Here is a 27,288-nt window from a genome sequence, read left to right as displayed (position 1 = left end):
AAAAATTAATACCAAATTATCTGCAAATTACCAAAAGGTTGTATGCTGTTAACTCTCACCAAAAGTACCACTCATTTCAAAGAAGCGTTCACTGATGTAAGGAAAACATCATATTAACTCACTGGCAAGAGGAATGAGTATAACTTACTTTAGCTCTCGTTTCACTGAGGCTTTCACTGAGCTGGTCCCGCTCTGTTTTGAGGGTTCCCTCCATTCTTCTCAGCTCATCTCTTTCCTTGATAACAGATTTTATTTCCTCAAGGTTTTCATGGAGTTTCTGAGTCAACCTCAACTTCTCTGTTTCTATACTTTCCAGGGTTGAATTCTGGGCCTCTAATTGCTTCTTCAGTTGCTCTGTTTGATATATATTTTCCCTGAGATCACTTTTTACCTTAAAGAGTTGATGTTCTTTCTCCTGAAGCTCTTGGATCTTGAGATAATTATACAATATGTTAGGATATACATACATATAGAGAAAAAGCTAATAGTTTCTGAACTGAATAAGCAAAATCTCTACATATATTAGGCTAACTCATATCCTGTTTCATAACACAAAAGACTGGATTCAAACTCTCAGTTATTTAGATATTAGTAGAAATACCTGTGTTTTTAAGGAAGTATTTGTGTTTCCTAAATCCATCTGAATATTTGATATTTCATCTGTCTTCTCTGAAATAATTCCTCTGAGTTTATTGATAGTTTCTTGGTGCTCTTTCAGATTCACTTGAGTAATTCTTAGGTCCTCTTGTTTTTCCAGGTCCTTTTATTATTGGAGAAAGAAAAATAATACATTCAGAATAATACAATTCAACAGTGTGTAGAAAGGTACAGGGTAAGAAGTAAAAACTCCCCTCTCTCCTTAGGCCTCCCAGTTCTCATTCTCTAAGTGACTTTTTTTTATTTTTATTTTTTTTTAAATTTTTTTAATTTCAGCTATCTGTCTGTCTGTCTGTCTATCTATCTATCTATCTATCTATCTATCTATCTATCTATCTATCTATTTGCTGTGTTGGGTCTTCATTGTGGTGTGTGGGCTTTCTCTAGTTGTGGTGAGCAGGGGCTACTCTTTGTTGCTGTGCATGGGCTTCTGAGTGCAGTGGCTTCTCTTGCTGTGGAGCACGGGCTCTAGGCACATAGGCTTCAGTAGTTGCAGCATGCAGGCTCAGTAGTTGTGGCTCATGGGTTTAGTTCCTCTGTGGCATGTGGGATCTTCCCAGACCACGGCTCGAACCCATGTCCCCTGCACTGGCAGATGGATTCTTAACCACTGCGCCACCAGGGAAGCCCTCCAAGTGACTTTTAGATGTCAACATATTCTACATACACTATTCTGTAACATAACCCTTTTCCCTATCAGGATACGTTCAAATCAGCTCTACCTTGTTCTTTACCTGTCGGTTGGTATTCCATGGTCTGAATGCGCTGCATTTATTCAACCAGTCCCTATTTTCAGGGTTTGCGTTATTTTGTGATTGTAACTTGCTACAATGAATATTTGTCTACAACTATCTTTGCGCAATTGTGCTGTGTGCAGGGTAAATAGCAATAACTGGACTTTTTTGGGTCAATGCATACACTTACTGAAAACTTTGGAAGGTATTATCATATATCCATCCCTCCGGCCTTCCCCAAGTTTGGACCAATTTTACATCTCCACCAACTCTATCAAGCATGGTTCTTTTAGGATATGATGTCATATTTACTAGTTGGGGGAGAGATGGTAACTCACTCTAATTGTGGTTTCTCTTATGTTTTCCTTGAGCTGGTCTATCTCTACTTTGAGAGTCTCCTCCACACTCCTAAGGTCATCTCTTTCTTTTGTAACAGATCTTATTTCTTCAAGATGTTCATGGAGTCTCTGAGTTAGCCTCATGTTCTCCAATTCTGTATTTTCCAGCGTTGACTTTTGGGCCTCAAGTTGCTTCTTCAAGTTTTCCATTTCACATATTTTTTCCTGAGTCTCACTGACATTTTTTATCTTAAGAAGTTGATGTCCTTCCTGAAGTTCTTGAATCTGAGAAAATCATAAAGAAAGTTAGGAGACAGGCAGAAATTTTTAGGAAAAAGGACTGTTTCTAAAATTAAGGTAATCATCTTTATATTTTAGTCTAACGTATATATCATTTTCTTCCATAAGGGAGATGAGGAACACAATAATCAGATGTTATTTTCCGACTTGGCAAAGTAAGACCTGTAATTCAGCATTTGAATTTCCTAAGTCTCTCTGAATATTTGCTCCTTGATTCGTCTTCTCTGACTATTCCTTCCATTAATGGTTTCTTGAAGAAGAATGTAAGTAGCTTTTAGTTCCTCTTTGATTTTTTGTCCCTTTGTGATTGGAGGAAAATTAACCAGACTTAATAGTGAACATCATCACTATCACTTTAACACTATTTTTATATCCAAACACATTACAAGAGGAAAACTTACTTCAGCTACCATTTCTTTAATGTTTTCTTTGAGTTGGTCTCTTTCCTTTTGAAGGGCTTCCTGCACCCTTTCCAGATCATCTCTTTCCTTAATTATGGTTTTTATTTCTTCTTGACTTGCCTGAAGTTTCTCAGTCAACTGGAGCCTCTCACTTTCTATTCTTTGTAGTGATGAATCTTTGGCTTTGAGATGTTCCTTTAACTGTTCCAGTTCACTCATTTTTTCCTGAGTCTCACTGATTTCTTTGATGGTAATAAATTGTTTCTGTTTCCCATGAAGCTCTTGGGTCTTAAAAATAGTAATAAGTTATTAGCCAAAAATACACTTACGTGCACACACACACACACGTGTTTATGTATGTATATGTGTATGTATGTGTATGTACGTTTTTTTAAGGAAAAAAATCCAGGATGCTTTCTGGAACTATTTAGTAGGTAAACAGTAGTCTTTGTAATCCAGATAGCTACCTCCCTTAAGTTTCCTCCCACTCTCCTTTACTCCCAATTTACCTTTTCCTGTAATTTATCATTTGTTGTTTCTAATTCCTGCTGAACGCTTGGTACTTCAGTTTCCCTCTCTGAAAGATCCACTCTCAGTCTACCAATAGCTTGCTCCTGTTCTTTCAGGTGGCAATGAGCAACTTTAAGTTCCTCTTCGGTTTCTAGGTGCTTTATTATTAAAGGAAATCGAAAGAAATTTATGAAAACATTGTAACTATTATACTACAACTAACTCCTTTTCCCCAAAGGTTTAGTTTTTACCAAGATATTTGCTTACAGAATATTCAACACACACACACGAAAAAGGATGAAACCTACTTTGGCTACCATTTCTTTTATGTTTTCTTGGAGTTGGTTCCGTTCACGTTGAAGAACTTCTTGTAGCCTCTGTAGGTCATCTCTCTCTTTAGCTACAGATTTCATTTCATCATGACTTTCCTGTAGTCTCTCAGACAACTCACGCTTTTCCATTTCTAGTCTTAGTAGTGCTGCATCTTTGACTTTGAATTGCTCCTTCAACTGCTCCATCTCACTCATGGTTTTCTTAGTCTCACTGTCCATTTCTTTCAGATTGAAGGACTGTTCTTGTTTGTCTTGAGATGCTTGAATCTTAAAAGAATCATAAAACAATACTGTTGATATCCAGAGACACTTCATTTTATTTTAGGGGAAAAGAAACAAGGATACTTTCTAAAACAATTAAGTCAGGGATTCAACAGCTCATTTACAGAACAATATTTCCACTCACCATTATTCAGATATTTAACACATTTATTAAGTACTCATTGTGTTGTGAGAATCCTATTAGAGGCTGGAGATGAAATGGTAAATGACACTTTACATGGTCTGCCTTTTTGAGACTTACACACTTTAGAAGGAAAGATACATATTATACCAAATCTTACCAAACAGAGATGCTGGGTTCTTTCAGGGTACCAGCGGCAAACCTCACCTATTGTGAGTGATTAAGAAAGGCTTCCTGGGGGATGGAAAGTTTCAGCTGAGATCTAAAGGATGAGAGCACTTGTTATGCAAGAAAGACTATGGAAATACTACAGGAAGGGAGACCAGAACATCTGAAAGCCAGAGATGTGGAAGAGAAACAGACTAGAGTTGCTGGAGGACGATGAGCAGGAGGAAGAGTGCGATGAAATAAGACTAGGAACTAGCAAGCTCTGGGATCCAGGGTCTCGTAGGTCATGTGACGAAGGACACTGGTCTGTATTTCAAGAGGAACAATGAGCTACTAAAGGTTTTAAGAAGAAAAGATCACTTGGGCTCAGGATGGGGAATGAATTAGAGAAGTATGAAATGAATGGGGAGACCAGGTAGGAGGCTATCGCAGGAAGTCAGAGAGAAACAATCATGGTTTGGATTGTGTCGGCAATGTGGAGAGAAGAGTGGGAGGATTTCACACACAGGCAGACACCTTAACATCAATAAGATCCGGTTCTTGGATTACAGAGTGAGCGGGGAGGCAGGGACAGCAGTAGGGATGAGTCCCAGATTTCTGACTGGATCAATGAAGAAGATGGTAATGCCTTATGGGATGATGGGGAAATAGGTTTAAACAAGGGAAGAAAACAGTGTTTTTGACTTTATCCTTTCCTGTAATTTAACATTGCTTTTTCTAAATCATTTTGAATATTTAAGAAAATAACTGTCTTCCCTGATACATTTTCTCTCATTTCCCACAGTTTCTTAGTATTTATGAGCAATTTTTAGTTGTTCTGTTTCCAATCACTCATAACTAAGAGACACTTAAAGAAAACTGGTAGGAACATTATAAATATAAGTGCCCCATTTCCCAAAGACTTATTTATAAAACACTTATTAAATGGGAGGAAAGGATGAAACTTACTTTAGCCAAAGTTTCTCTAATTTCTTCTTTCAGCTGGTCACATTCAACCTGAAGTGCTTCTTTTGTCATCTTAAGATCATCTCTTTCCTTAGTGAGAGATTTTATTTGTTCGTGACTTTCTTGAAGTTTTTCAGTCAACCTGAGACCTTCCATTTCGATACTTGCCAGTGTTATTGAATCCTTGGTTTTGGATTGTTCTTTCGACAGCTCTGGTTCGTTCATTGTTTCCTGAATATCACTGACTTCTTTTACATTAGGAAGTAGTTCCTGTTCCTCATGAAGCACAGGGATCTTGTGATATTAATAAAATACCAAGGTTACTATCTAGAGAGTGCTATCATAATTTTTTAAAGGGAAAAGATGAGGCTACTTTCCACAGCAATGAAAGTGATTTTGAACCTTCATGGCCTACCATGGACCACAAATGCCTATTCATTCATTTTCCCTTGATTCCTACTCAAGCTAGTAATATTTTCTGCTGGTAATATTCTGTTATAATTTTTTCTCCAGCTTACATCCAAAGTACACTTTACCAACAAATCATTAATCCAGTTGCATGTTTCATTTCTATACTAGTTCCCAAATGCAACAGGAGAAAAATCGGAATTGAGCAGATTATATAATAAATGAATAGCCCCCATTCTTAGATGAATTCTAATGCTACTTCACAAATTTTTTATGTGTACATATTGATTCCCCCTTTCCATGATCGCTAGTGGTACCATGTAACTTTGCATATCATATTTCTGCATTTATCATACTGGAATTGAGAGATTTTTTTATATGCCTATATTGGGGAAAAAGAACAATGTCTTATTCATGCCCACAGTCTCAATGCTTGGCACATGGTAGGCTTTTAACATAGGTTGGTCCAGTTATCCCAATGTTTCATTTTCTCCATAGCATTTGCTATTATCTCAAATTATCCTGTTCATTTGCTTGCTTATTTATTGATAACCTCTTTCCACTACAAAATAAGTTCTATGATCATAGAGATTTTGCCCACCTTGTTCCCATTTTATTTCTGTAATCTAGGACTGTACCTGCTACATTAGACACTCAACAAATACTGCTCAATAAAGGAATGAACCATAACTCAGTCACTACCTACTGTTTATCTTTCTTTCTGAGAAAAAAGGGAAGAAGGGACAAGGAGGGAAGGAAGAAAAGACAAACCTTTTCCTGTGATTCAGTATTAGATTTTTCTAAGTTCTTCTGAATATTTATTATTTGAACAGTCTTCTCAGAAATGTTCCTTCTTAGTTCTTCAATAGTTTCTTGGTGCTCTTTTAGATGCATGTGGGCCACTTTTAGTTCTTCTTTTGTTTCCAGACCCTTTATTAGCAAGTGAAATTTAAAGAATAATTGTAACAACATCATCCCAACATTGTCTCCTCCTTTTCAACTGACTCAGTTTTTAAAGAAACATTTAATAGATGAAAGAAAAGGGTATGACTTACAGTAGCTTCAATTTCTCTTATGTGTTCTTTAAGCTTATTTTTCTCTATTTCAAATGACTCCTGTAATTCCTTTAGATCATTCCTTTCTTTGGCTATGAAGTTCATTTCCTCATAATTTTCATGAAGTTTCTGAGCCAACTCTAGCCTCTCACTTTTTATATGTTCCAATGCTAATTCTTGGTTCTTCAGTTCATTCTTTAAATTTTCCATTTCATCCATCTTTTTCTGCATCTCACTCATTTCTTCTTGTACACTAAGAAGTTGTTGCTGATTTTCTTGGAGTTGTTGGCTCTTAAAAAATACAATTTTTATAATTACTGTTTTGTTTCTACCCTCTTAGAATTCTTATACAAAATGTACTTTGCCGAACTGAAATAATCATTATCGTAGCCCTGCCTACTACTCCCACATAAACGGACAAGTAGCACTAAAAGTAAAGTAACCTTTAGATATAGTGTCTACAGTGAGTCAAATAGTGTCCCACCCCAAATTCAAGTCTACCCAGACCCTGAGAATGTGATCTTCTTTGAAAATAGGGTTTTTGTAGATGTAATTAGTTAAGGACTGAGAGGGAATACTCCTGGATTAAGGCGGGCCCTAAATCCACTGAGAATGTCCTTATAAAGGACAGGAAAGGACAAACAGAGACACAGAGAGGGTCATATGTAGATGGAGGCAGGGACTGGAGAGCTGCAGCTATAAGCCAAGGAATACCAGCAACAGCTGGGAGTCAAGGACAGGAAGGATTCTTCCCTAGAGCCTTCAGAGGGAGGTTGGTTCTGCCAACATCTTGATTTTGAATTTCTAAGATCCAGAACTATGAAAAATAAATTTCTGTTGTTTTAAGCCATCAAGTTTATGGTAATTTGATATAAAAGCTCCAGGAAACTAATACAGTGCCACTAGGTTAATCAAGGAAGTAAAGTGAAAATGAAAAAAATTAAGGACTAATTAAATATGCAGACATAATTGCCAAATAACTATAATTTCACTTCTCTTAAAAACTTTATAACTTACTTTCATTTCCAATAAGGTCCATATGGGGTGGGCCAAACAAACAATGAGGCATTAACTTTTACATAAACCTATTGATTTCACTTCTTTAGGAGGAATATGAAATAGACATAAGGTTTTAATATATTCAGTTAGGTTATAGTAAAAGGGATGAGAATTAAGAGAACCCCTATTAGGAAAAAAAATACAGAAGCACAATGGAAATCACTATATATTATCTATCATGCACGTGGCACTACTCCTAGAATATACAGAAAGATCTCAGTGGGTGCATTTTAGAATTGCTTGGGGAGTAAAATCGATAACTCTTCTATAATTTTACAATAGCACCTTATTGTAAAAATCTAAGAGACGGTAACACAGTCATCCTTTGGTCCCATGGAAGAGCGGTTGCAGGACCCCTGTGGATACCAAAATCTGTAGATGTTCAAGTCCTTTATATTAAATGACACAGTATTTGCATATAACGTAAACACACCCTTCTGTATACTTTAACTCATCTCTAGATTACTTATAATACTGAATACAATATAAATGCTACATAAATAGTTGTAAATACTATGCAAATGCTATGCAAATAGTTTCCTTGTGTGGCAAATTCAAGTTTCACTTTTTGGAACTTCCTGGAATTTTCTCCCCCTGAATATTTATGATCAGCGGGTGGTTGAATCTATGGATGCAGAACGTGTAGATGTGGCGGGCAGACAGTGGTGATAAATCTTACATTTTGGAGAATGTAAGAATCTTTGTTTTGTTGACTAATGTATCTCAAGAGCCCAGAACAGTGCCTGGCCCATGGCAGTGCTCAATAAATACTTGATGAATGAATATATCAAGTGATCCGTTTAGATGAATGAAGACCCCCCATTTAAAGACTCTAAAAAATAGAATCCACACAAAGGATGTTAGTTAACATTTCAGTAGGAGCTGAAATCGTCCAAAATATTAGCATTAAGATCTGTTCATTGGAGAGGTGTATGTTATTCCTGGAACTTAGGTCTGTTGGAATCAAATTTATTACAAAAAAAAAAAAAGTAAAAAAAAAAGTTTAGTCAGGAAAGACCAGGAAGATAACTTAAAAAATCACCTTTTCCTTCAGCTTTTCTTCAGCTTCTGCCAGTTTTTCACAGGTCCTAGAAAGCTCTTCTTCTTTCTTTCTAGTATGGTTCTTCTCTTGTGCAACTATCTCCTGTTGCTTTTTAAGTTCCTTTCCAAGAATTCTTAATTCTTCCTGGTTTTCAATGGTCTAGAATTAAAGAAAAAAAAGTTGAGATTAAAATAATACTAGCTTACATTTATGAAATCAGGTAAGAATCAGCATTTACTTCAGCCTGAAAACAAAGAAATCACGGCAAACTATATTGGAAAAGACTAATTAAAAAAAGAAAGTCTTTAATTTAATCGCATAAAGGCCAAGAATCAGCTTTTTTAATATCGTTTCTTTATCGCTCACCTTACATTCTTATCATGAGAATCAGAACTGGATTTAGTATTCTATCATGAGAGGTTTGCTCGTTTTCTATCCCTAAGCCAAAAGAGACTACCTAAGTTTTTGTTGATAGTAGATGATATATTAGATATATATACATATACATAATGGATATACAAGGGTGAGTCAAAAATGATCCACCTTCTGGTTATATTAAAACTTCTGTTGGCCACACCGTCTCATCAGTGCTTTCCGTTCATGGCTACTGTCTCCCCAGCCACTGCTGTGCAGGTATGAACGTGTTACATCAGTTCATTTGTAACTGTGGTGCAAGCAAAAATGGATGCCCCGCTTGTTATCTGCACAAAAGAAGAGCAGCGTGCAGTGATTTGTTTTTTGTGGTCTGAGGGTGTATCTGGTGCCATTATTTATAGAAGACTTTGTGTGCAGTATGGAGAAAGTGTTTTGTCGAGAAGAAGTGTGTATGAATGGATAGAGAAGTTCAAGGAAGGTCTCACAAGTGATAGCCATCAAGAAGGAGCTGGATTCACTTCTGATGAAGAAGTGAAGACAGTGCTGCATTCGTGGCTCACAGCTCAGCCTAAAACATTTTTTAATGAGGGAATACAAAAGCTTAATGACTGATGGGCAAAGTGTATTGAAAAGCAAGGCGATTATGTTGAAAAATGATGTATTTGTCTTTTCTAAAAGTTAATTAAAATAAATTCTACAGCCAGAGTGCAGATAATTTTTGACTCACCCTCGCATGTATAGATATATGTCCATATACATCTGCAGATATACATACCATATACCTATGTATGTGGATATATACACAAACATATATGTGGTTATGGGCTATATATATATATCTCGTTATGGGATTTTTCATATTCTGGAATGACTTTGGTTTCACACATTGCTTAACAGCAAGCTCAAACTGGCATCATCCTTTGCTAGCATGAGGTGAGCTAATCCTAGTTATTAAGCTTAAACACTGACTTTCTCAAGTATCAAGATCCACAAAAACATCACAAGCCAGAGACTGAGAAACAAATATGACTTTTGTTTATATTCTTATTTACATTCAGCAATTTTAACCAAACAGATAATCCCTAGAAACATGGAAAACTACACAAAAGGTCAGGTTCTACTGGGATCCATAGCAAACTTCTCCAAGTGTTAATTTCAATCTAGACACGTTATATTGTCCCTAAACTTAGAAACAAAAAATTAAGTAGGTTTGAAAATATTCACAAACATTAACAACAAATAATTAAAAATGAAATAGAAAAATTACAACAGCATAAATAAAAGAGAAACATTTAGGAACAAATTTAACAAAATACGGAAAAGACCTGTACACTGAAATATATAACACATCACTGAGACAATCAGATAATTTACAGAAAGATACACAATGGCCAATAAGCCATTTCACGCTAATAAGCATGAAAAGATGCTCAATATCTTTAGTCATTAGGGAAAGGCAAATGAAAATAATGAGGTATACAACCAACAGAATGGCTAAAATTAAAAACACCAACACTATGAAGTGTTGGTGAGGATGTGGAGCCATCAGTATTCTCTTAACTTGCTGATGGGAATGTAAAATGGTACAGCTACTTTAGAAATCAGTCTAGCAAATTTTCATCAAGTTAAATATACTTCTCCCTATGAGCCAGCTATTCCACTTAGATGTTTAGTCTAGAGAAAAAGAAAAAAAAATATGTTCATAAAAAGAACTGTATATGAATGTTTACAGCATCTTTATTCAAAATAGCCAAATAGTGGAGATAACTTAAATTTCTACCAATAGGAGAAAGTCTAAACAAACTGTGGCCTATTCATACTATGGAACACTACTCAGCAATAAGCAGGAGAGTAGAAAGAAGATATAAAAGAGTGTATGCTGTCTGATTCTATCTGTGGGAAATTCTAGAAAAGACAAAGTGATTAAGGATAGTGACTTTTTGGGGCAGAGGGTAAGATTAGGATCAATAGATCAGGGCTCAAGGGAACTTTTTGGGGTGATGGAAATATTCTACATCTTGACTGAGGTGGAGGGTACACCACCAGAGACATTTGTCAAAAGTCATCAGACTGTACACTTGCATCAGATACATTTATTGACTGTAAATTATACATACCTCAATAAAGCTGTAAAAATCTAAAATATACTAAGACAAAACCATATTGCAAAGTATACAGTGCTAAATCCTACCATTTCAATGTTTTCCCTTAGGTCAGTCTTCAGTTGTTCCTTTTCTGCTGTAATACTCTCTAACATTTGTTGCAGTTCATTTTTCTCCTGTATTAAAGAAAGTATCTTTCTCTGTTGCTCCATTAGCTCATTATCTTCAACATCTGCAATCAGTGCTTGGGTTTTTCTGGCTTCCAAATTTTGTTTTTCACTTATGCCAACCATCTAAAATATAAATACATTAAAGAAGAATTTCTTAATAATAATTTTAATAATAAAAATAGCCAACACATATTACTTATTATGTACTAGGCACAATTTTCATATATTGACATATTTAATCATCACTATAACCTATTGTTATGTCCATTTGGCAGATGAGGAAACAATACTGGGGAGGACAGGTCACTTGCCCAAGGTCACCCAGATAAGAATAACCAGGTTTTGAATCCAACGGTCTGGCTTGTGAGTGCGTTCTCCTGTGTCTGTTCTCTGATAAGAACTACCTGGATAGCTAAAGATAATTAACAATTATCTTCATGTATGATGGGTTAACCTGACTTTATGAAAAAGTAAACCACTTTGAACTCTACCACTTTATTTCTTTCCTTAAAAGCAGGGAATCATTCCCTATCCCCTATTCCCAATAAATCTTTATTTTCAGAGGTAGACTTATTTACCAAAGTGGGAGTTTTATTACATGTAGAGGGCAAAATAATTTTGGTAGAAATTTATATCTCACATTATAATAGCATAATTTATCTTTTCTTAACGTACAATTTTCATTTAATGCTTAAGAAAAGCATGTTACATAAATTCATTTATCCATAAATAAGTCTTAATCAAAGGTAACTTAAAACGTGAACTCCTTGGTAAAAGGAGATAAAGACTGACATTACCTTATACTAGCCCAATAAATACATTCAGTTCCATATTGGTCACATATGTTTTAAAAAGTTTTTATAATAATTTATAATTGACTTGAGAAAAAAATTTGAAAAATAAAGAGAAAAAATATCATCCAGTGTCACCAACATGACCACTATTAGAGTTCTGAAATATTTCATTCCAGTTTTTTTCCATTAACTTTTTTTTAAAACATAGCAATCATGATTAATTTACATGGATAGGATTCACTTTAGCTTTTCATTTTCACTTAGATCACAGGCATTTTCCCATACTGTTATGTAATCTTCAGATTAGTATTTTTAGTAGTTGCTCTATTCACTAAAGCAGAGATGGACAAGCCATACTCTGTTTAGTTACCCTCTTAGTGCTGGCAATATTCGTGAGCACAATGGTGTGTGCAGAGCTAACTACTGAGCTGGCCAAAAATTTTGTTCGGTTAATGAATACGTTGTTCAATACATTTCTTGGTGGAAATGAAAAACGTGTCTTTTATTTTTCCTTAGAATTGAACGAACTTTTTGGCCAACTCATATATGAGAAATTAAGGAGGGGGACATATAGTCTTTAGGACCAGTTTGTCAGATACCATAATTCAGAAGCCTGCATCTTTACTCCTAAACAAAGGAATGTACACAAAGACAAAGCGGACTGAGACAAAGTATTCTATAATGATACCCAAGGTCTATTTCAAAACTGAACTCAGCCTAGGAAGTATTTCAGATACCATGGTTATGAGTAAAATCTAATTTCTGTTGAGACACACTAGAGAAATTGCACTGCCAAAAAGAGACACATTAAGTAGGACTGAAAATGGGTACTCCAAGGGGATTCCTGACAGATCTACCAATGGAGCTCTTGGTGCCCAGATGAACAGAGGGGCCCCTGGAAATTCCCAGACCCATTCTTTTATCACCATGGATGCTTCTAGCATGAACATAATACCACAGGAGCCAGCTGGTCCCAGTGAGTGTAACTCTTCTTTTTCCTCACTTCTCTATTGCCTCCTTCTCATGGGGCCCTATGATTGCATTTTGCATTTGTTAAAAAGCAGCTATACATTGCTGTATCTTATTCTAAAAAAACTATTCAAAAAAACTTCCCCTTATGAAAGTGGAAGTTATAAATTTCAAATCAAGGTCAAGAACATTTGGCCCATGGTTGATTCAAATTATAGAGAAGCTGAGAACACAAGATAATAGAGGAAGTGAAAATGCTTTTCTAGGTGAGAAGGACTCAAGCATAGGGAGAGAGAAGAGAAAGCTCCTTTTCCAAGGCAGGAATATTATGTGCCAGGGGAAAAAGAAGCTAATTAGATTATATCAAAATTTAAAACTTCTGTGCATTAAAGGACAAAATCAACAGAGTGAAAAGGCAACCTATGAAATGGGAGAAAATACTGGCAAATCATATAACTGATAAAGGATAAATATCCATAAAATTACAAAGAACTCTTACAACTCAACAATGACAAAAAACCAATTTAAAAATGGGCAAAAACTTGAACAGATATTTCTGCAAAAAAGATAAACAGCTTACAAGCAGTCTGTGATACTTTGTTATGGCAGCCCTAGCAGACTAATATACCTCCCTTTAAAAAAAATCACCATTAGCATCCTGGCTTTTCTTATATATACTTCAATAACTAGTTAAGCACTTATTCTCCTAAGGTCTCAGGACAAAATGAACCATACTACCTAGAATGAATTATTAAGGTAAGATTTAAGCACCTAATAGTAAAACTATGGCCCAAACCCTAAAAATAGACACAAATATGAAACACACATTGATTCCAGAGCAGACTTTAAACAAATATAGTATACAAAATCCAACATAAAACAAATATTTTAGCCATAATAATAAACACTATATCTTACAATCTTAGAATTCAGAGGGGCTTTTAAATGTTTGTAAATTATAACAGGCCTCAGAAAAATATCAGCTCAAGGTCTGACCTAGTATTTTTTGTCTTTTCCTTTTCAAATTGATTGCAAGCAATTATACTTGAAGAAATTTCAAAGACGTTAGACTTAAGCTTGTAAATTATTCTGAGTTATTACCACTGTGAATAATAAATAAGATTGAGATTACGGTTCTGTACTTAAGTGTTTGAGGTTAAGGAGAAAGCTCACATACAAGTATATAAAAACTTTGAACAGAAACACCCTTTACCTTTTCCTGCAATTCATCCTTAGTTTCTCCTAAGTTTTCCTCTATATGCAAATTTTTGGAAGTTTCCTCAGAAATTTTCATTTTTAGTGTGTTAATTGTTTCTTGGTGCTGTTTCAAAGACTCAAGAGCATTTCGCAGTTGTTCCTGGGTATCTATATTCTTTGTTGGAGAAACAGAAAATAATTTCCATTAGGATATGAAACAATGAAGATAATTTTATGGTTATTGCTTGATCATAAATAATAAATGATGGCTCCTGTAACAGTTTTAAAGAGGCTCTGAGATTTCAAAGTTTAATCAGTCAAAGCTTTACCATGTTTATAGTATCCTGAATGTCACTTTTGAGTTGGTCCCTCTCAGCTTGCAGGCTCTCTTGGAGTTGTTTTTGATCATCCTTTTCTTGGGTTAAGGTTTTTACTTCCACTAAGGTTTGTTGAAGATTCTCAGTAAGCAGTGTTTTCTCCTTTTCTACAGTGTGAAGCCTAGATTCTCTACTTTCTAATTGTTCCTTCAGCTCTTCCACTTCCTTTAAGCTTTTTTGATTCTCAGTTGTTTTCTGCTGAAGTTCTTGGGTTTTGTGAGAGAGCTTTAAGATAAGAAAAAGTAAATGTGAAAAGCAGAGCATTCTGTGATGTACACATGGACGCCAAACCCCAGAAGACTAAAGATCATTCCCCTAGAGGGTGCCTTGTACCAACCTCCGTCTTCAAAGCATCCAAATTTAAACCAAGTTCTTGAGCTTCTTTAGAGAGATTTCCTATTTCCTGATTCAATTTTGCATTCTCTTCAAGGATCATCTTATACTTTTGCTCAAATTCAATACGATGATTTTTAGTATCTTGGAATTCTTGATCAGTGCTTTCATAATTCCACTGGGAAGTTGCTAGGTCACTTTTAGTTTTCCCAATTTCTTCAAGTAAATCTTGAATTCTACTTTCCTTATGAGCTACTTCAGAAAACAATTTGTCTTTTTCTGATGTTATTATATAGAGCTCTTCAGATTTATCATGTATCTATGCAAAAGAAAGAAAACTTAGCTATGTTAGCAATATATGATCTATTTAAGCAATTTTCAGGAAAAAAGCTTTCTCTGCCTCACCTCAATTTTAAGACACTGAAATTAAGCAAAGGTCTGATTGAGGAAGGGCAATGTCTTTATTGTCACATCTCTTTAACAATATATTATCCTGTTTACCTTCGAAGTCTTGTTTTCTAATCTCTGGTTCTAGTAAGGACTGCATGGAGAAGGACACACAGTAGAAACACAATCAGGATGTGTCTTTAATTCCTTATCTATCATTTTAATGTGTTTTTTAAGTTTCTGGCGTAGCAGGCATTTCATGTTTTTTCTTAGAATTTTACTTATATTTCTACTACTAGCAAACTGAATCAAGCATTTACAGTCTCTTGGCTGGTACTTTAAAATAAAATATGGCAAAATATTTAAGGCACTATGGCAAAGGCTTTTATTTCAAGGTAAGAACTGTTTGCTTAAAAAAGTTTTACCTCTGGACTTCCTAGGTGGTGCAGTGGTAAAGAATCTGCCTGCCAATGCAAGGGACACGGGTTTGAGCCCTGCCCTGGGAAGATTCCACATGCCACAAAGCAACTAAGCCCGTGCGCCTTAAAAAAAAAAAAAAAAAAAAAGTTTTACCTCTTTCCTTAGCATTTCTACTTCTGAAGGTAAAGATTTCAATTCTGAGAGCAAATTAACTTCTTTACGCAAAGCTTCATTTTCTTCAACTTCTTTATTCAAATCTTTCTGGAGATGGGTAATTTTCCTTTCCAATTCCATATTAGAGAGCAAATCTAGGAAAGTTTTAGTAAGTTAAATAAAACAGCTTGCAGTTATTGGGCCAATCTACATTACATATATAGTTAGATTATTTAACGAAATTATATAAAATTTATTAAAGAAAGAGCCAGTGTGAGTAAATAGCTAATTCAATTGTTAATCACCTTGTCCAAGATTGGGTTCAATTTCTTTAAAAAATAATTTTTAAATCCTTATGGTTTGAGGTCCAAGGAAACATTTATAAATACTGATACCAAATGACATTAAACCTTAATATTAAGCTATTAAAAACACCAGAGAATAATAGATTTTTAATTAGTGTAATACAGTTGCAAAATCCCTTAGGTACATTTTTATATAAACTCAGATTTGCAAAGAGATAAGTCTGAAATGATAAAATACCTCTTGGAACTTTGCCATCTATAAGGGAGGTGAGTTTTGTTATTTCATTAAAAGAAGACTGTAATTCTTTCTCCAGATCCACTTGCATTTTCTTTTTCGCCTCCAACTGGCTTTGATATAACTGAATATCATTTTCCATTTGCTTGCATGTACTTGCAAGTTCTTTCTATTGAGAGAAACATTGCAGATTCACAGAAACGTACTGATCATTACAACTGCTATTACAAATACTACAAAAATAACTTACCATTTTATCTTTCAGGTTTAGATTTTCACTTCTAAGAAAGGCTGATTCTCTCTTGGCATCAAGAGCTACAGTTTCAGCATCAAGCAGAGTCTGTTTCATTTGTTTTAGGTCTTCAGTGTTTTCCTATACACATGACAAAAAGGATTTAGTGAATTCTAATTTTGTTAGAGTTGGGAAAGACTTAACATGTACATGTTATTCCTAACAAATCAAAAATGGTTAAATATGCAAATTGCCAAATGTATTTTTAGAATAGATAAAAAAATAACATTTTCAATAATAAACATATTTTAGGGCATTCCCTGGCAGTCTAGTGGCTAGGGCTCGGGGCTTTCATTGCTGGGGCCAGGGTTCAATCACTGGTTGGGGAATTAAGATCTTTCAAGTTGCACGGTGCAGCCAAAAAAAAAAAAAAGTTTTTTTTAAAAATTCTGGCTATATTTTTCAAAATTATAAAAGCATTGTATAGAAGCACTAAAATAATTCTGTTATTGTTTAAAAAGGTTAACATGACTGTTGCTCAGCTAGCCTGTTAAAGTTTCCTATGTATTTTTATTTTAAGTTACTCTCTGCAAAACATGATAGGTGAGTAGTTAATAGTCAAAATTAAAGATGTTAAATCACAAATTAAAAATAAAAAGATAAATAATCCAATAGAAAAATAGAGAAAAGATATTAACAGGCAACTCACGGAAGCAAAAATGCAAATGACTAGTAAATACATTAAAAAAATCCACAGTCTCATTTTTAGAAAAAAGTGGCATTTTAACATGACTTGTGCTTACATGAATTCAACCACGTGTCCCTGGCAAAATATTAATGCATGCATGCATGAATGAATAAATAAACTGGATGAGTAACGAGAAAGAAATAAACAACAATTCAAAAAAAGGGGCAATTCTACTTGCCATTCTATCAACAGATACTCCAGGATTACATGAAAGTGCCTTTCTTCCCAGGGCCTCAGAACAATGAGAACACTTTTAAAAGGAATCATTTGTCATTAATAGAAGGTAATGAGAGAGTACTAATAGGAGGTAACAAAAAGTACTCTAAAAAACTCAAACAAAAACAAAGGAAGAACAATAGAAACTAATATTTTAAAATTTCCAGCTAGAAACTGTTGCCTTTTTAAAAAAGTGTTAAAAACTAGAATCCAACTGATACTTTCTTAATCAGGTGGATTGAAAGCAAATAGAAAAAAAAAGTTAATTTCACCATGAGATTCAATACTATTTAATGCCATGATCTTATACCAACTAAAATCACCTAGAACTACACTTTCTGAAAAATATCAAACTGTTAAAACAGCTACTTACTTATGAGAATACATCAATATCTATTAATGAAATTAATGAAATCACGCTCAATTACATATTTTATAGTTTTAGGATCTAACCAATGTTAAGTGCTCACCTAATGATATTGACTATATACTTCTGCATAAATCTGTATAAGAAAATTGAAAAAAATTAAAATTTTTTTGAATTACTGATTCTTAATGGAAGCTCATCTCTAACTTCTTTGCATTCAATCGAGGGATAATATCCTCAACTCTCTATGATTCTAACAGTGCCTCTCTTATAGGGTTATTGACAGAATTAAACAAAATACTATATTTAAAACAACTAGAACAATGCCCGGCACACAGTAGGCTCATTGTAAGCATCTGCAGTGGTGACGAAGACAACAACAGTATACTACAGATGCCAAAATGATGAGACAACAAAATAAACCTGATTTTTACCGATGTGTATGACAAGTCCATTCTCAAACTTTCTGACTTCTGAGAGTCTATGCATTTCTGTAGCTTCTTAATCTGGTCTTCCTTTTCTCTAAGCAGCTCTACTTTTGAACTTAGTTCATTCTAAAACAATTAAAGGAGAATGAAACAATTTAATTGGGTTTGAATTCTAAGGAATTAAAAAGAACTTACATGTAATAGTTTAAACTGGTAGACAGTAAAATTCAAAAACTTGATATTTAAAAAATATAATTCCTTCTATTTTCTGAAATCATGTTCAGTTACATACGATGTATGTTTTATAGCTTGTTCCTTATCAATAGAAATACCAGCATAAATGCTCACCTCAAGATCCTGATTATACACTTCTGCATGCTTAACTAAATTCTTTAAGTTGGAAATTTCATGAATTAGTTGCATCTGTAAGAGCATGTGAACAGGCAACAGAGCAAACCAATAGTTAATAAAGCAAAAAAAGAAAAAAAAAAAAGATAGCATTCATTCACCACTTTAGAATCACCCAACACAGTAAGAAGGACTGGGAGACCTACTGTTCAAACTACTGCAATGAAGCACCTCATTATTTAAAAGTAAATAAATAAATAAAACCCAAATGCAACCATCCAAACAAACAAAAAAAATCCCCAAACCCCACAAAACAAGCAAATAAGAAAAAAAGCCTAAGCATGACCCCCAAACAGTTATGTCATCTGTTAATAAAGCTACAATAACGTCAAAAGCAAATTAGTACCCACCACTTGTAGAAGATACCATGGTAATCAAACTTTAAAAAAAACATATTTTTAATAGATTTTTCTTTGGGTAAGTTAAGTGCAGAAATGTATTTATTCTATAACATGTTTTTCTCTTCCCATAAATTATTCACCTAGCTTTATACTGGCATACTTTTTAATGAGTGACTTGGAATTTAGATTTGGATTATGACAGTTTCACGTGGTGCCTTTACAATATTATCACTGTTCACCAAAGCTACAGAGATAAGTATGGCATTACCAACTATTACCTTGCTGGTTTATTCTACAGGAAATATTGGAAAGATGATATTATTGCTTTATATTGTTCAACTGTCTAAAAGTGTAAAGAATACTTAAAGATACAAGTATTCCTATTAGTTTCCTTTTTATCGAAATATCTGTACCATTAAATATTGAAGTACCAGAAACTTTTGTGTTCAAACCAAGTAAGCTACAATTTAACAAAGATAAACATATTTTTGCTTAGAATTATTTAATCTGCATAATCAGATGAGCGCTTCAAGAGTAAAAGCAAATTCTGGTCAAATGTAAGGGACTTACAAACATAGCACCTTGTTTAAATAATATTTTCTGGATGTGTAATTCAGTCCTAACTAGTTTTAGATTTCAGGCTAGTGCTAATTTGATGTTCCTATTTTAGATCAGCATCATTCAACAGAAAAATAAGCCAAATTCATAGTTAAAATTTCTCTAGTAGCCACCTTTAAAAAAAGTAAAAAGCAGGCAGAATTAATTTTAATAAAATGTATCTAACCTAATAGATGCAAAATACTATTTCATGTAATCAGTATTAAAACAATTAATGTAATGCTACATATTCTTCTTTTTCATAATTAAGCCAATTGAGACTGGCCCCATTTCAAGTGCTCAATTGCCACACGTGATTAGTGGATACCCCACTGTTCAGCAAAGTTTTAGATATCTGTATTGTTTATAATTTAAATTGGCTCTATCTTGTACCTTTTCTTCCCTGTTGCTAACTTTTGTGCAAGAAAACCACATTTGCCAGAAATGAACAACTAAATAATCAACCTTAATTTTTGAAAACATTTAGAAAGAAAAGTTCTTCCACTTTTTTTTTTCTTTTTTTTTTTTCAGTCAACAAATATTTATTGAGCACTATTCAATGGCCAGTGGGGACAACACCTTAGAAAGGAAATCTTTTCTGTAAAATACTTGCTAGACATACATATTGAACATTTCCTGTGTGGAAGGTGTGAGGGGACTGTGATCGACCCTCTATGTACCTGAGTTTTTCCCTAGTCTTACTACTATTCTGTGAACTGAGCACAGTGCTACATTATCTGGCCCTTGGGTTCCTTCCCGTGGAATTTTTGGCCATTTCCATCTCCATGATTCTTTTTTTTTTTAAGCTCTTTATTGGAATATAATTGCTTCAACTGTTGTGCCAGTTTTTGCTGTACAACAAAGAGAATCAGCTGTGTTTACACATATATCCCCATATCCCCTCCCTCCAGCGACTCCTTCCCACCTTCCTTCTCCCACCCTCCCTCTCCCACCCTTCTAAGTCCTCACCCATCCTCGAGCTGATCTCCCTGTTTTATGCAGCAGCTTCCCACTATCTATCTATTTTACATTTGGTAGTGTATATATGTCAACGCTACTCTCTCACTTCGTCCCAGCTTCCCCTTCACCCCCCATGTCCTCGAGTCCATTCTCTACATCTGCATTTTTATTCTTGCCTTGTCACTGGGTTCATACTGATGAACTCCCATTTCTTATTTGAAATCACTCTTCATTTTAAGTACTGGTTCACATAAACAGAAAAAGATTAATTAAGTAACTTTTGAAGAGCTGAGTGTACTCTTCCAATGATGTATTGATTAAGATGCAGATGATCAAAAGTTAATCCACTGCTACAAAAAACATATTGCATATTTCAATTGTAATTTTCAGCAGATGAAATGAAATATTTAATTAACTTCTTAAACATCTCCAAGCTGTGAAAATTATGAAATTAAATCAAGTTAAAATAGAGAGAGAAAATTTCTCTTGTTCCTTGATCGTCATAATACCTGACCTTGTTTATTCCTTCCTTTAAAATTACTATTTAAACATCTTATATTACTGTATCCCCACTTGAAAAGCACCCACAGCTTTAGTGATTTTTGACAAAACCCTTAGGAAACCAGGGTAGTGGCCACGTGTCCTAAAGCCAAAATTTGACTTTTACTCCTTTTTGGTTAAACTTTTCCCCAAAATGCAGGTTTTAGAACATATTTTGTTGCATACACCTACACTTGTATTTTTAGTTTAACATGGAATGGATAATGTCAAACTGTCTTTGAAAAGAGTAAGTTTGTATCACTTAAACTTTTAGGTTATCTCACAGAACCTAGAATTTCAATGTGTGTCCAAGTAAAAATGAAGAGAATAGGATTATTTTCCCCCTTAACTGTAAAAAAGGAAAAAAAAATTGAGATGTGAGATTCAAGGCATATATTCTATGCTATTTTGTAATCTTTTCGTGTGTGATTCAATTCAGTGAGCTTTACTTTTAATTAATTGAATGTATAAGTGATGTAAGAAAAATTAGATAAGTTATTGCTACACGCATATGCCCAAAGGTAATTTTATGCTGTATTATTTATAAGATACATACAAAAAATTAAGTGAGCTTTAGCCCCTGATCTAACTTCAAGGGGGAAGATACGCAGAAAAGTAAGCCCTGAGAGATTTGATGACTTGCTCAAAGCCTTGCCAATAATTCATGCCAGGCTCAAACCTGTGAGCCTAGTTCTGCTGAGCTAATAAACAGCAGAACTAGGGCTTCATTCCAAGAAGTCTGCTCCAGAGGCCACGCTCTTAACCATGACACTAGAGCACCCCCCTCAATAAAACCCAGTTTACGGATTGAAGCACACTGTTCCTTTCATGATGTTTTACATTTTGTGAATTCACAAATTTTAAAACAAATTAAATGAAACTCTGTAGAGAACTTATAGACTTACGCCTCTCAGGATATAATGCCTATGAAATGTAGGAGTAAATGTAGTTTGTAGGTAGAAGAGATGCAATAGTTTTGGCAAAGAATTCTTTTTTCTTTTTAAAAAAGAAAAATAGGTGAGAAACTATGATACCAAGGAAAAAGAACTGTGTCCCTTTGGGCTCTCCATACAGAAATCTGAGAAGTAGTTGCAAATTAACTCCTATTTTACCTACACCAAAATACTGGCTTTTATTTTTGAGGGGATTCAGGGATCAGGTCACAAGTCTGATAACAGCTCTGGATTCTTATTCCATAAAACTGAATATGCACTCCAAAATCCTGCAGAATAATTTCATAGTGTCTATGGACTCTAGGTTAAAGGCTCTGCACACTAACAAATCTCTTGAATCTTCTGGACAGTTTCCAAGTCCCCAAAGTCTGATGATTGATGGATTAGGTTCTCTTCACATGTAGCCTAATACTACACACTTGAAAAATTTAAGTGATCTATTTCATTTCTAAAAATTCCATTAAGACTATTTAGTATTAATTACACTAATTTTCATAGTAACTTTCTTACATGGAAAAAGAAATGTGCAAAATTAGCTTCCCAGCTATTGAAATGTTCTAGCTATTTAGGAATATACTTTCTAAAGAAAACAAAATCCATTAATAGGTAGTATCCATATATAAAACATTCAGCTAGATATTAAAATTCATGTCAGTCTCAGCAGGAAACGGCGACACTCTAGGCAGGACTTCTAATAGGCTCCACAAATTAAATATTTTAATATACAAATTATAAGTAAATAATTTCTTCAAGACAAATCCATTAAAAGGCAGATTCGCCAAATCTCCTAAAGATGTTCTTAATTTCTTCTTCTTGTACATAAGCACAAGTGAAACAAATATGATTTAACTATTTTAAAAACAATATAAATGGATTATTTCTTAAATTCTCTAAATTGTGTATGCATATGGAAAATGGCTGGATTTCCAACATCTCAACCTTAGAAACATCTTTAAGAGAATGAAACTTCTTTTAAATGTGTGGTTTTAGTTTAGTTTCACATTTCCACATCCTTTACCTCTTGATCTTTCTCCGTTTTTCTTTCTAGAGCCTCAAATTCATCCAAATCACTCTTTTCTTTTAATTTCAATTCCATTTCTTCATTTTCTCTTCTTAGTTGTTCATAGTCTAATACCAGATTATCATAGTTAGCACGAAGCAAACTCAATTCACTTTCCAAGTTTTCCTATTGTAAACAAAACCAAATTTTCAAGTCAGAGAGAATTCAAATCACATATTCTTTGTTTCCTTAACTAAAATTTGGAGTAATCAAATAATTAATTTAACCTTGAATCATTTGGTGGTTTAGGCCATTTTCTTCTTCAATATCTTTTTAATGGTCTAGCTTGATCCAGAGTAAGATAAAGGCTGGTCTGCATTTTGATAAACTACTAACTTAGAAGACAACTATTTTGCAAAGGTTAGAATTTAAAACAAAAATCATATAAACAAGTGCTCTGCCTGTGCCTGACTGGAAAAGTTGAGTCAGAAGCAGGCGGTAGGGCTCATAATGGGATACAGACCCTTAAGCTCCTTAGCAATAAAGCTGATCATTTAACTCTCCACCTGTCTGATTACCATCTTATTTCTCAGGTAGCTCTGAATTTAGGAAGTGAAACTGAGGGACTATTTACTGACCTTTAAAACTCTAGTGGCTACTAGATTTTACTGTACTGAAAAGAGGCCTGTTTCTGCTTTCTACACTATTATGAGAAAGAGTTAAGCCATAGTGAAAACAAACAAAAACTAAACCAGGGATTTTCAAAAAACAACAAACTTCTAGAGTATGTTTTAGGGACACAAAAGTACTTTGCCTAAATACTTAACTAATTATAACCATTAGCAATGGTTAGCTAATGGTAATAATAATTCCTAAGAATCACTGCAATGTTATTCCAAAATGAAAATAAAATTTTCTTTAACAAATACATTTGCAAAACTATACTACATTTCTTTGAATATTAACAGCTTAGAATGTAAATATGGAATTTAACTTTCTAAAGTATTGACTATAATATTCCTTATTCCTTAAAGTCTTGATAAGACAGTATACATTTACTTCTATTTTTCAGTATTATCTGGCAATATTACCCCTTCCTAACATGTATCATTCTTCTAATATATGCCTGAGAATTTTGACGCTTTTTAAAAATCAGCTCTTTTTACCCCTAGGGGATTGCCCAAAGCAAAACAGAAATTAAAAAAGAAAAAAATCATAGATAACCAAAATCTGCTGGCAAAGAACTAGAAGCAAAGGTTTACCTATCACCATACACCTGTGTTATGAAATTTTTGGCTGCCCTCTGGATGCCAGTTATCAACTAGGAGTGTAACAAGTGGGGGAACTTAACTAGAACCAAAACTGTAACTGAAATGAAGTCGGAGCTAGAAATGCGTTACAACAACAATAAACACCAATAACAAGTGAATTTTAAAAAGAGAAAAAGGATAATGTTCTGTAAAATACATTTAAGTTACCTGACTCAGCAGCTTTGTTGCTGGATTCCACTCTATCTCACTTAATGTATCAAGAGTGTTACTGAAAATATCAGACTCTGAACAGAAAGCTATAATTAGAAGGAAAAGAAATTTATCCATAAACATGTTATTAAGATTCTTAAGACTCAAAGATAAAAAAAAATTCTGATCAGAGGTAATAAACTCAAATTAGGTAATATGTGTTCACAGTATGATCACAGCCAAGAATACATTAACAACAGATGTGATCACATACTGTGTGAATTAAGATCACTGGTTAGAATGAATGATAAAATATAGGGGTCCTTAACACAATATAGGTAAAAAGGACAAATTCTAAATTTGAGATTTGATTATTTTAAGTAGATTTAAAAATGCCCCTAAAAAGTACTTATAACTATGTTGGAGACATAATTTTGAAACAGATTCCTCTGTAAATGCCATCCTTTCAAGATTAGCAGAGTTTAAGGCTGATGTTTGTTATATGGATACTAATTTAAATGGATAATGATTAGAATAAAAACATGGGTTTCACCTATAATGTATTATTCTTAAGAGATCTGGAAATAATAGAGAATTTCATGAATGTTCACGTTCTTAAAATTACTTATTTTTATCATTATCTTCACTGTATGAGTAATTGTACCTAAAATACACACATTTTATTTAAATGTGTTTATCACATTAACTGAATTATAAATAAAGTCTCCTTTACAGGGATGCTTTTACAATTAAAAGTAATTGAAAAAGTACTCACATTCATCAATTTCTCCTAAAGTTACAGCAGCCTTATGTGTTTTTGTTGTTACATTCACTGGCATATTAAATTCATTTACATAGTTTGAGTCCTTCATTTTGTTAATTTTGCCAAGGCACCAAGTGACTCTTCGTTTTTTTTTAGCCTAAAGAGAAAGAAATCAAAATTACCTTACACAGATCTGGGTTCAAATATCATAAAACAAGGCAACTAGTTTCCATTTCAAAAAACCATTGACTTGGTACAATTTTTACTGAGTCTAGTTTAATATCTTACCAGTTTAAGGATATCCTGAGATAAGAAAACATATTCAAGCTTTCCAAATCAGTACTTAACCTCATAATAAATTTGATGAAACTACTACTTAAATTACATTTTTTATTTGAAGGTTTACTTGTAAGCTTTTCTGGAACATAACTGAAAGAACTGGTTGACTCACAACTCTTCAAGTAATCTGATGTTATATGGAAGGGACAGCTGTTGCTGCCACCCCTAGCTACCAAAAACAAAGCACTTCTGGGTACCCAGTTCTGCTCCCTCAGTTACCTGTTTATCTGTCTTCTTCCCTAGCTCCTTCCTGTCAGCTTTACAAATGCTCAAGCCTATTTATCTGCTTTTGGTTTTTTAAAAAAACAAACCCTTTCCAAACCATTTTCTTTTAGTTTCTAAATTGTCTTCTTCCTCATCATCTATCTACTTCTTCCTCATCCCTTCACGGGCATTTCTGTCTCCTGATTCTTATCCCATCCAGCTAGCTGTCTTTACCTCTCACTCTGCTTTTGTGGTTTCTCTTCCCCTGCCCACTTCCTAAGTATTTATGTCTTTCCATATTTCACAGCTAGCATTCTTCTCTTGTGCCTCTACTAGTACAAGTGTTATCTCATCTTATTTGATCCTCTCAACAATCCTCTATTACTACATCCATTTTATAGATGAGCTGGTGTCCAGAAAGATTGCAGAAGCTGAGTACAGTCATACAGCCAACTGGGAGCTGAGCCAATGCCTGTAACTTCACAGCCTATCCCCCAACCATTCTACCACATTGCCTCTCAAGATTATCTGCTGTCCCCAGAACATTCTGCATGCTTTCATGCCTCTACCACATACCACATACTGTTTGAAATAGCCAGTCCTTCTCACAGCCTGCTCTGCAAAAATCCAGTTGTATATAAATGCTTGACTCCGAAGACCTTAGGCTCCACTCCATGTACTCGCAAAGCCACTCCTGGACCTTGTCATAATCTTAAATTCATAAACCCAGACCTGCTCTTACTACAGTGGCTATCCTCCACTTTCTTGATCCAGTTAATCCCATTACAGTTATTTAGCTTAAAAGGTACCTTACTTTCTTCCTACTTTTCTCTTCCTGTCATCTTAGATTCCATAGGTCATCACTTCAACCATGTTTTTGGGTCAACAGCCTCAAATTATTTGACCCAGTCTCTGTTCCCCACACCTACCCCAACACAGTGGGATGAATTTTACTGTCTTTTAAGATTTTATCAGTCTCCTGAACACTGCCAGGGCCATACAGTCAGAAGACTGGCTGCCACCATCACCTGGGTCCTTAATGCTGCCTGGTAAGACTCCTTTCCTTTTTGTTCGTTGGATTTCTTTTCTATTCCCTATGAAGGCTATACTATTTCAAACTCTTATCATTGTCTATGAACTTATATCTCCACCATCTCCTGCTATCACAGCAGAAAAATTAAACCTCCTACTTCACAAAGACAACATAAGCCTAAACTTACAAAAGCATTACTTGCACTGATGCCTGTCCTTTCCTCTGTCCTTATTATAATGAATAGGCGTTTCTCCTTCTATCTAAGGCCAGGCCCTTCTACTGTTTTCAAGATCCCATCCCTTTGGGCCATTTCAACCCAATGCAAGGTGGCTTTCACTACCAACACATAACTCAAATTGCTTCTGCAAATGAGCTTCTTGTTTCTAAATCCAGAACTTTTGTCTACGTGAATCATTTAACTTCTCAGCAGAATGTGACACTGCTGACCACCACCTCTCTGAAATACTCTCTTCCCTTAGTTACCACATTCACCTGGTTTCCTTCTAAATTCTAGGCTAAACATAGGCTCC

The 27,288-nt window shown here is 34.5% G+C and overlaps 1 protein-coding gene across 7 annotated transcripts in view; it reads right to left on the bottom strand.

Moving 5' to 3' along the window:
- CENPE (centromere protein E) overlaps nucleotides 1-27,288 on the bottom strand; it is a 71,694-nt gene that overhangs the window by 27,661 nt on the left and 16,745 nt on the right. For 4 of the 7 annotated variants that reach the window (XM_057706623.1, XM_057706624.1, XM_057706625.1 and 1 more), the window contains exons 14-34: nucleotides 25,195-25,339; nucleotides 24,438-24,526; nucleotides 22,978-23,145; nucleotides 18,167-18,286; nucleotides 16,420-16,542; nucleotides 16,173-16,338; nucleotides 15,630-15,784; nucleotides 14,674-14,988; nucleotides 14,289-14,561; nucleotides 13,976-14,134; nucleotides 10,919-11,122; nucleotides 8,353-8,511; nucleotides 6,252-6,542; nucleotides 5,968-6,126; nucleotides 4,792-5,082; nucleotides 3,249-3,539; nucleotides 2,940-3,098; nucleotides 2,431-2,718; nucleotides 1,730-2,014; nucleotides 602-760; nucleotides 149-430 (exon numbers count right to left, since the gene is read on the bottom strand). In XM_057706623.1, coding sequence (XP_057562606.1) covers nucleotides 149-430; nucleotides 602-760; nucleotides 1,730-2,014; nucleotides 2,431-2,718; nucleotides 2,940-3,098; nucleotides 3,249-3,539; nucleotides 4,792-5,082; nucleotides 5,968-6,126; nucleotides 6,252-6,542; nucleotides 8,353-8,511; nucleotides 10,919-11,122; nucleotides 13,976-14,134; nucleotides 14,289-14,561; nucleotides 14,674-14,988; nucleotides 15,630-15,784; nucleotides 16,173-16,338; nucleotides 16,420-16,542; nucleotides 18,167-18,286; nucleotides 22,978-23,145; nucleotides 24,438-24,526; nucleotides 25,195-25,339 — 4,281 coding nt within the window. Of the gene's footprint in view, nucleotides 1-148; nucleotides 431-601; nucleotides 761-1,729; nucleotides 2,015-2,430; nucleotides 2,719-2,939; nucleotides 3,099-3,248; nucleotides 3,540-4,791; nucleotides 5,083-5,967; nucleotides 6,127-6,251; nucleotides 6,543-8,352; nucleotides 8,512-10,918; nucleotides 11,123-13,975; nucleotides 14,135-14,288; nucleotides 14,562-14,673; nucleotides 14,989-15,629; nucleotides 15,785-16,172; nucleotides 16,339-16,419; nucleotides 16,543-17,835; nucleotides 17,870-18,166; nucleotides 18,287-18,508; nucleotides 18,584-22,977; nucleotides 23,146-24,437; nucleotides 24,527-25,194; nucleotides 25,340-27,288 lie in introns of those variants that run through there. The other 3 variants (XM_057706630.1, XM_057706628.1, XM_057706629.1) reach the window with 3 other exon arrangements.

The sequence above is a fragment of the Hippopotamus amphibius genome, chromosome 13, assembly GCF_030028045.1.
Source record: "Hippopotamus amphibius kiboko isolate mHipAmp2 chromosome 13, mHipAmp2.hap2, whole genome shotgun sequence".
Classification (NCBI taxonomy): Eukaryota; Metazoa; Chordata; class Mammalia; order Artiodactyla; family Hippopotamidae; genus Hippopotamus; species Hippopotamus amphibius.
Note: the sequence above shows the minus strand (reverse complement) of the source record. Positions and strands in the feature narration are given on the sequence as shown.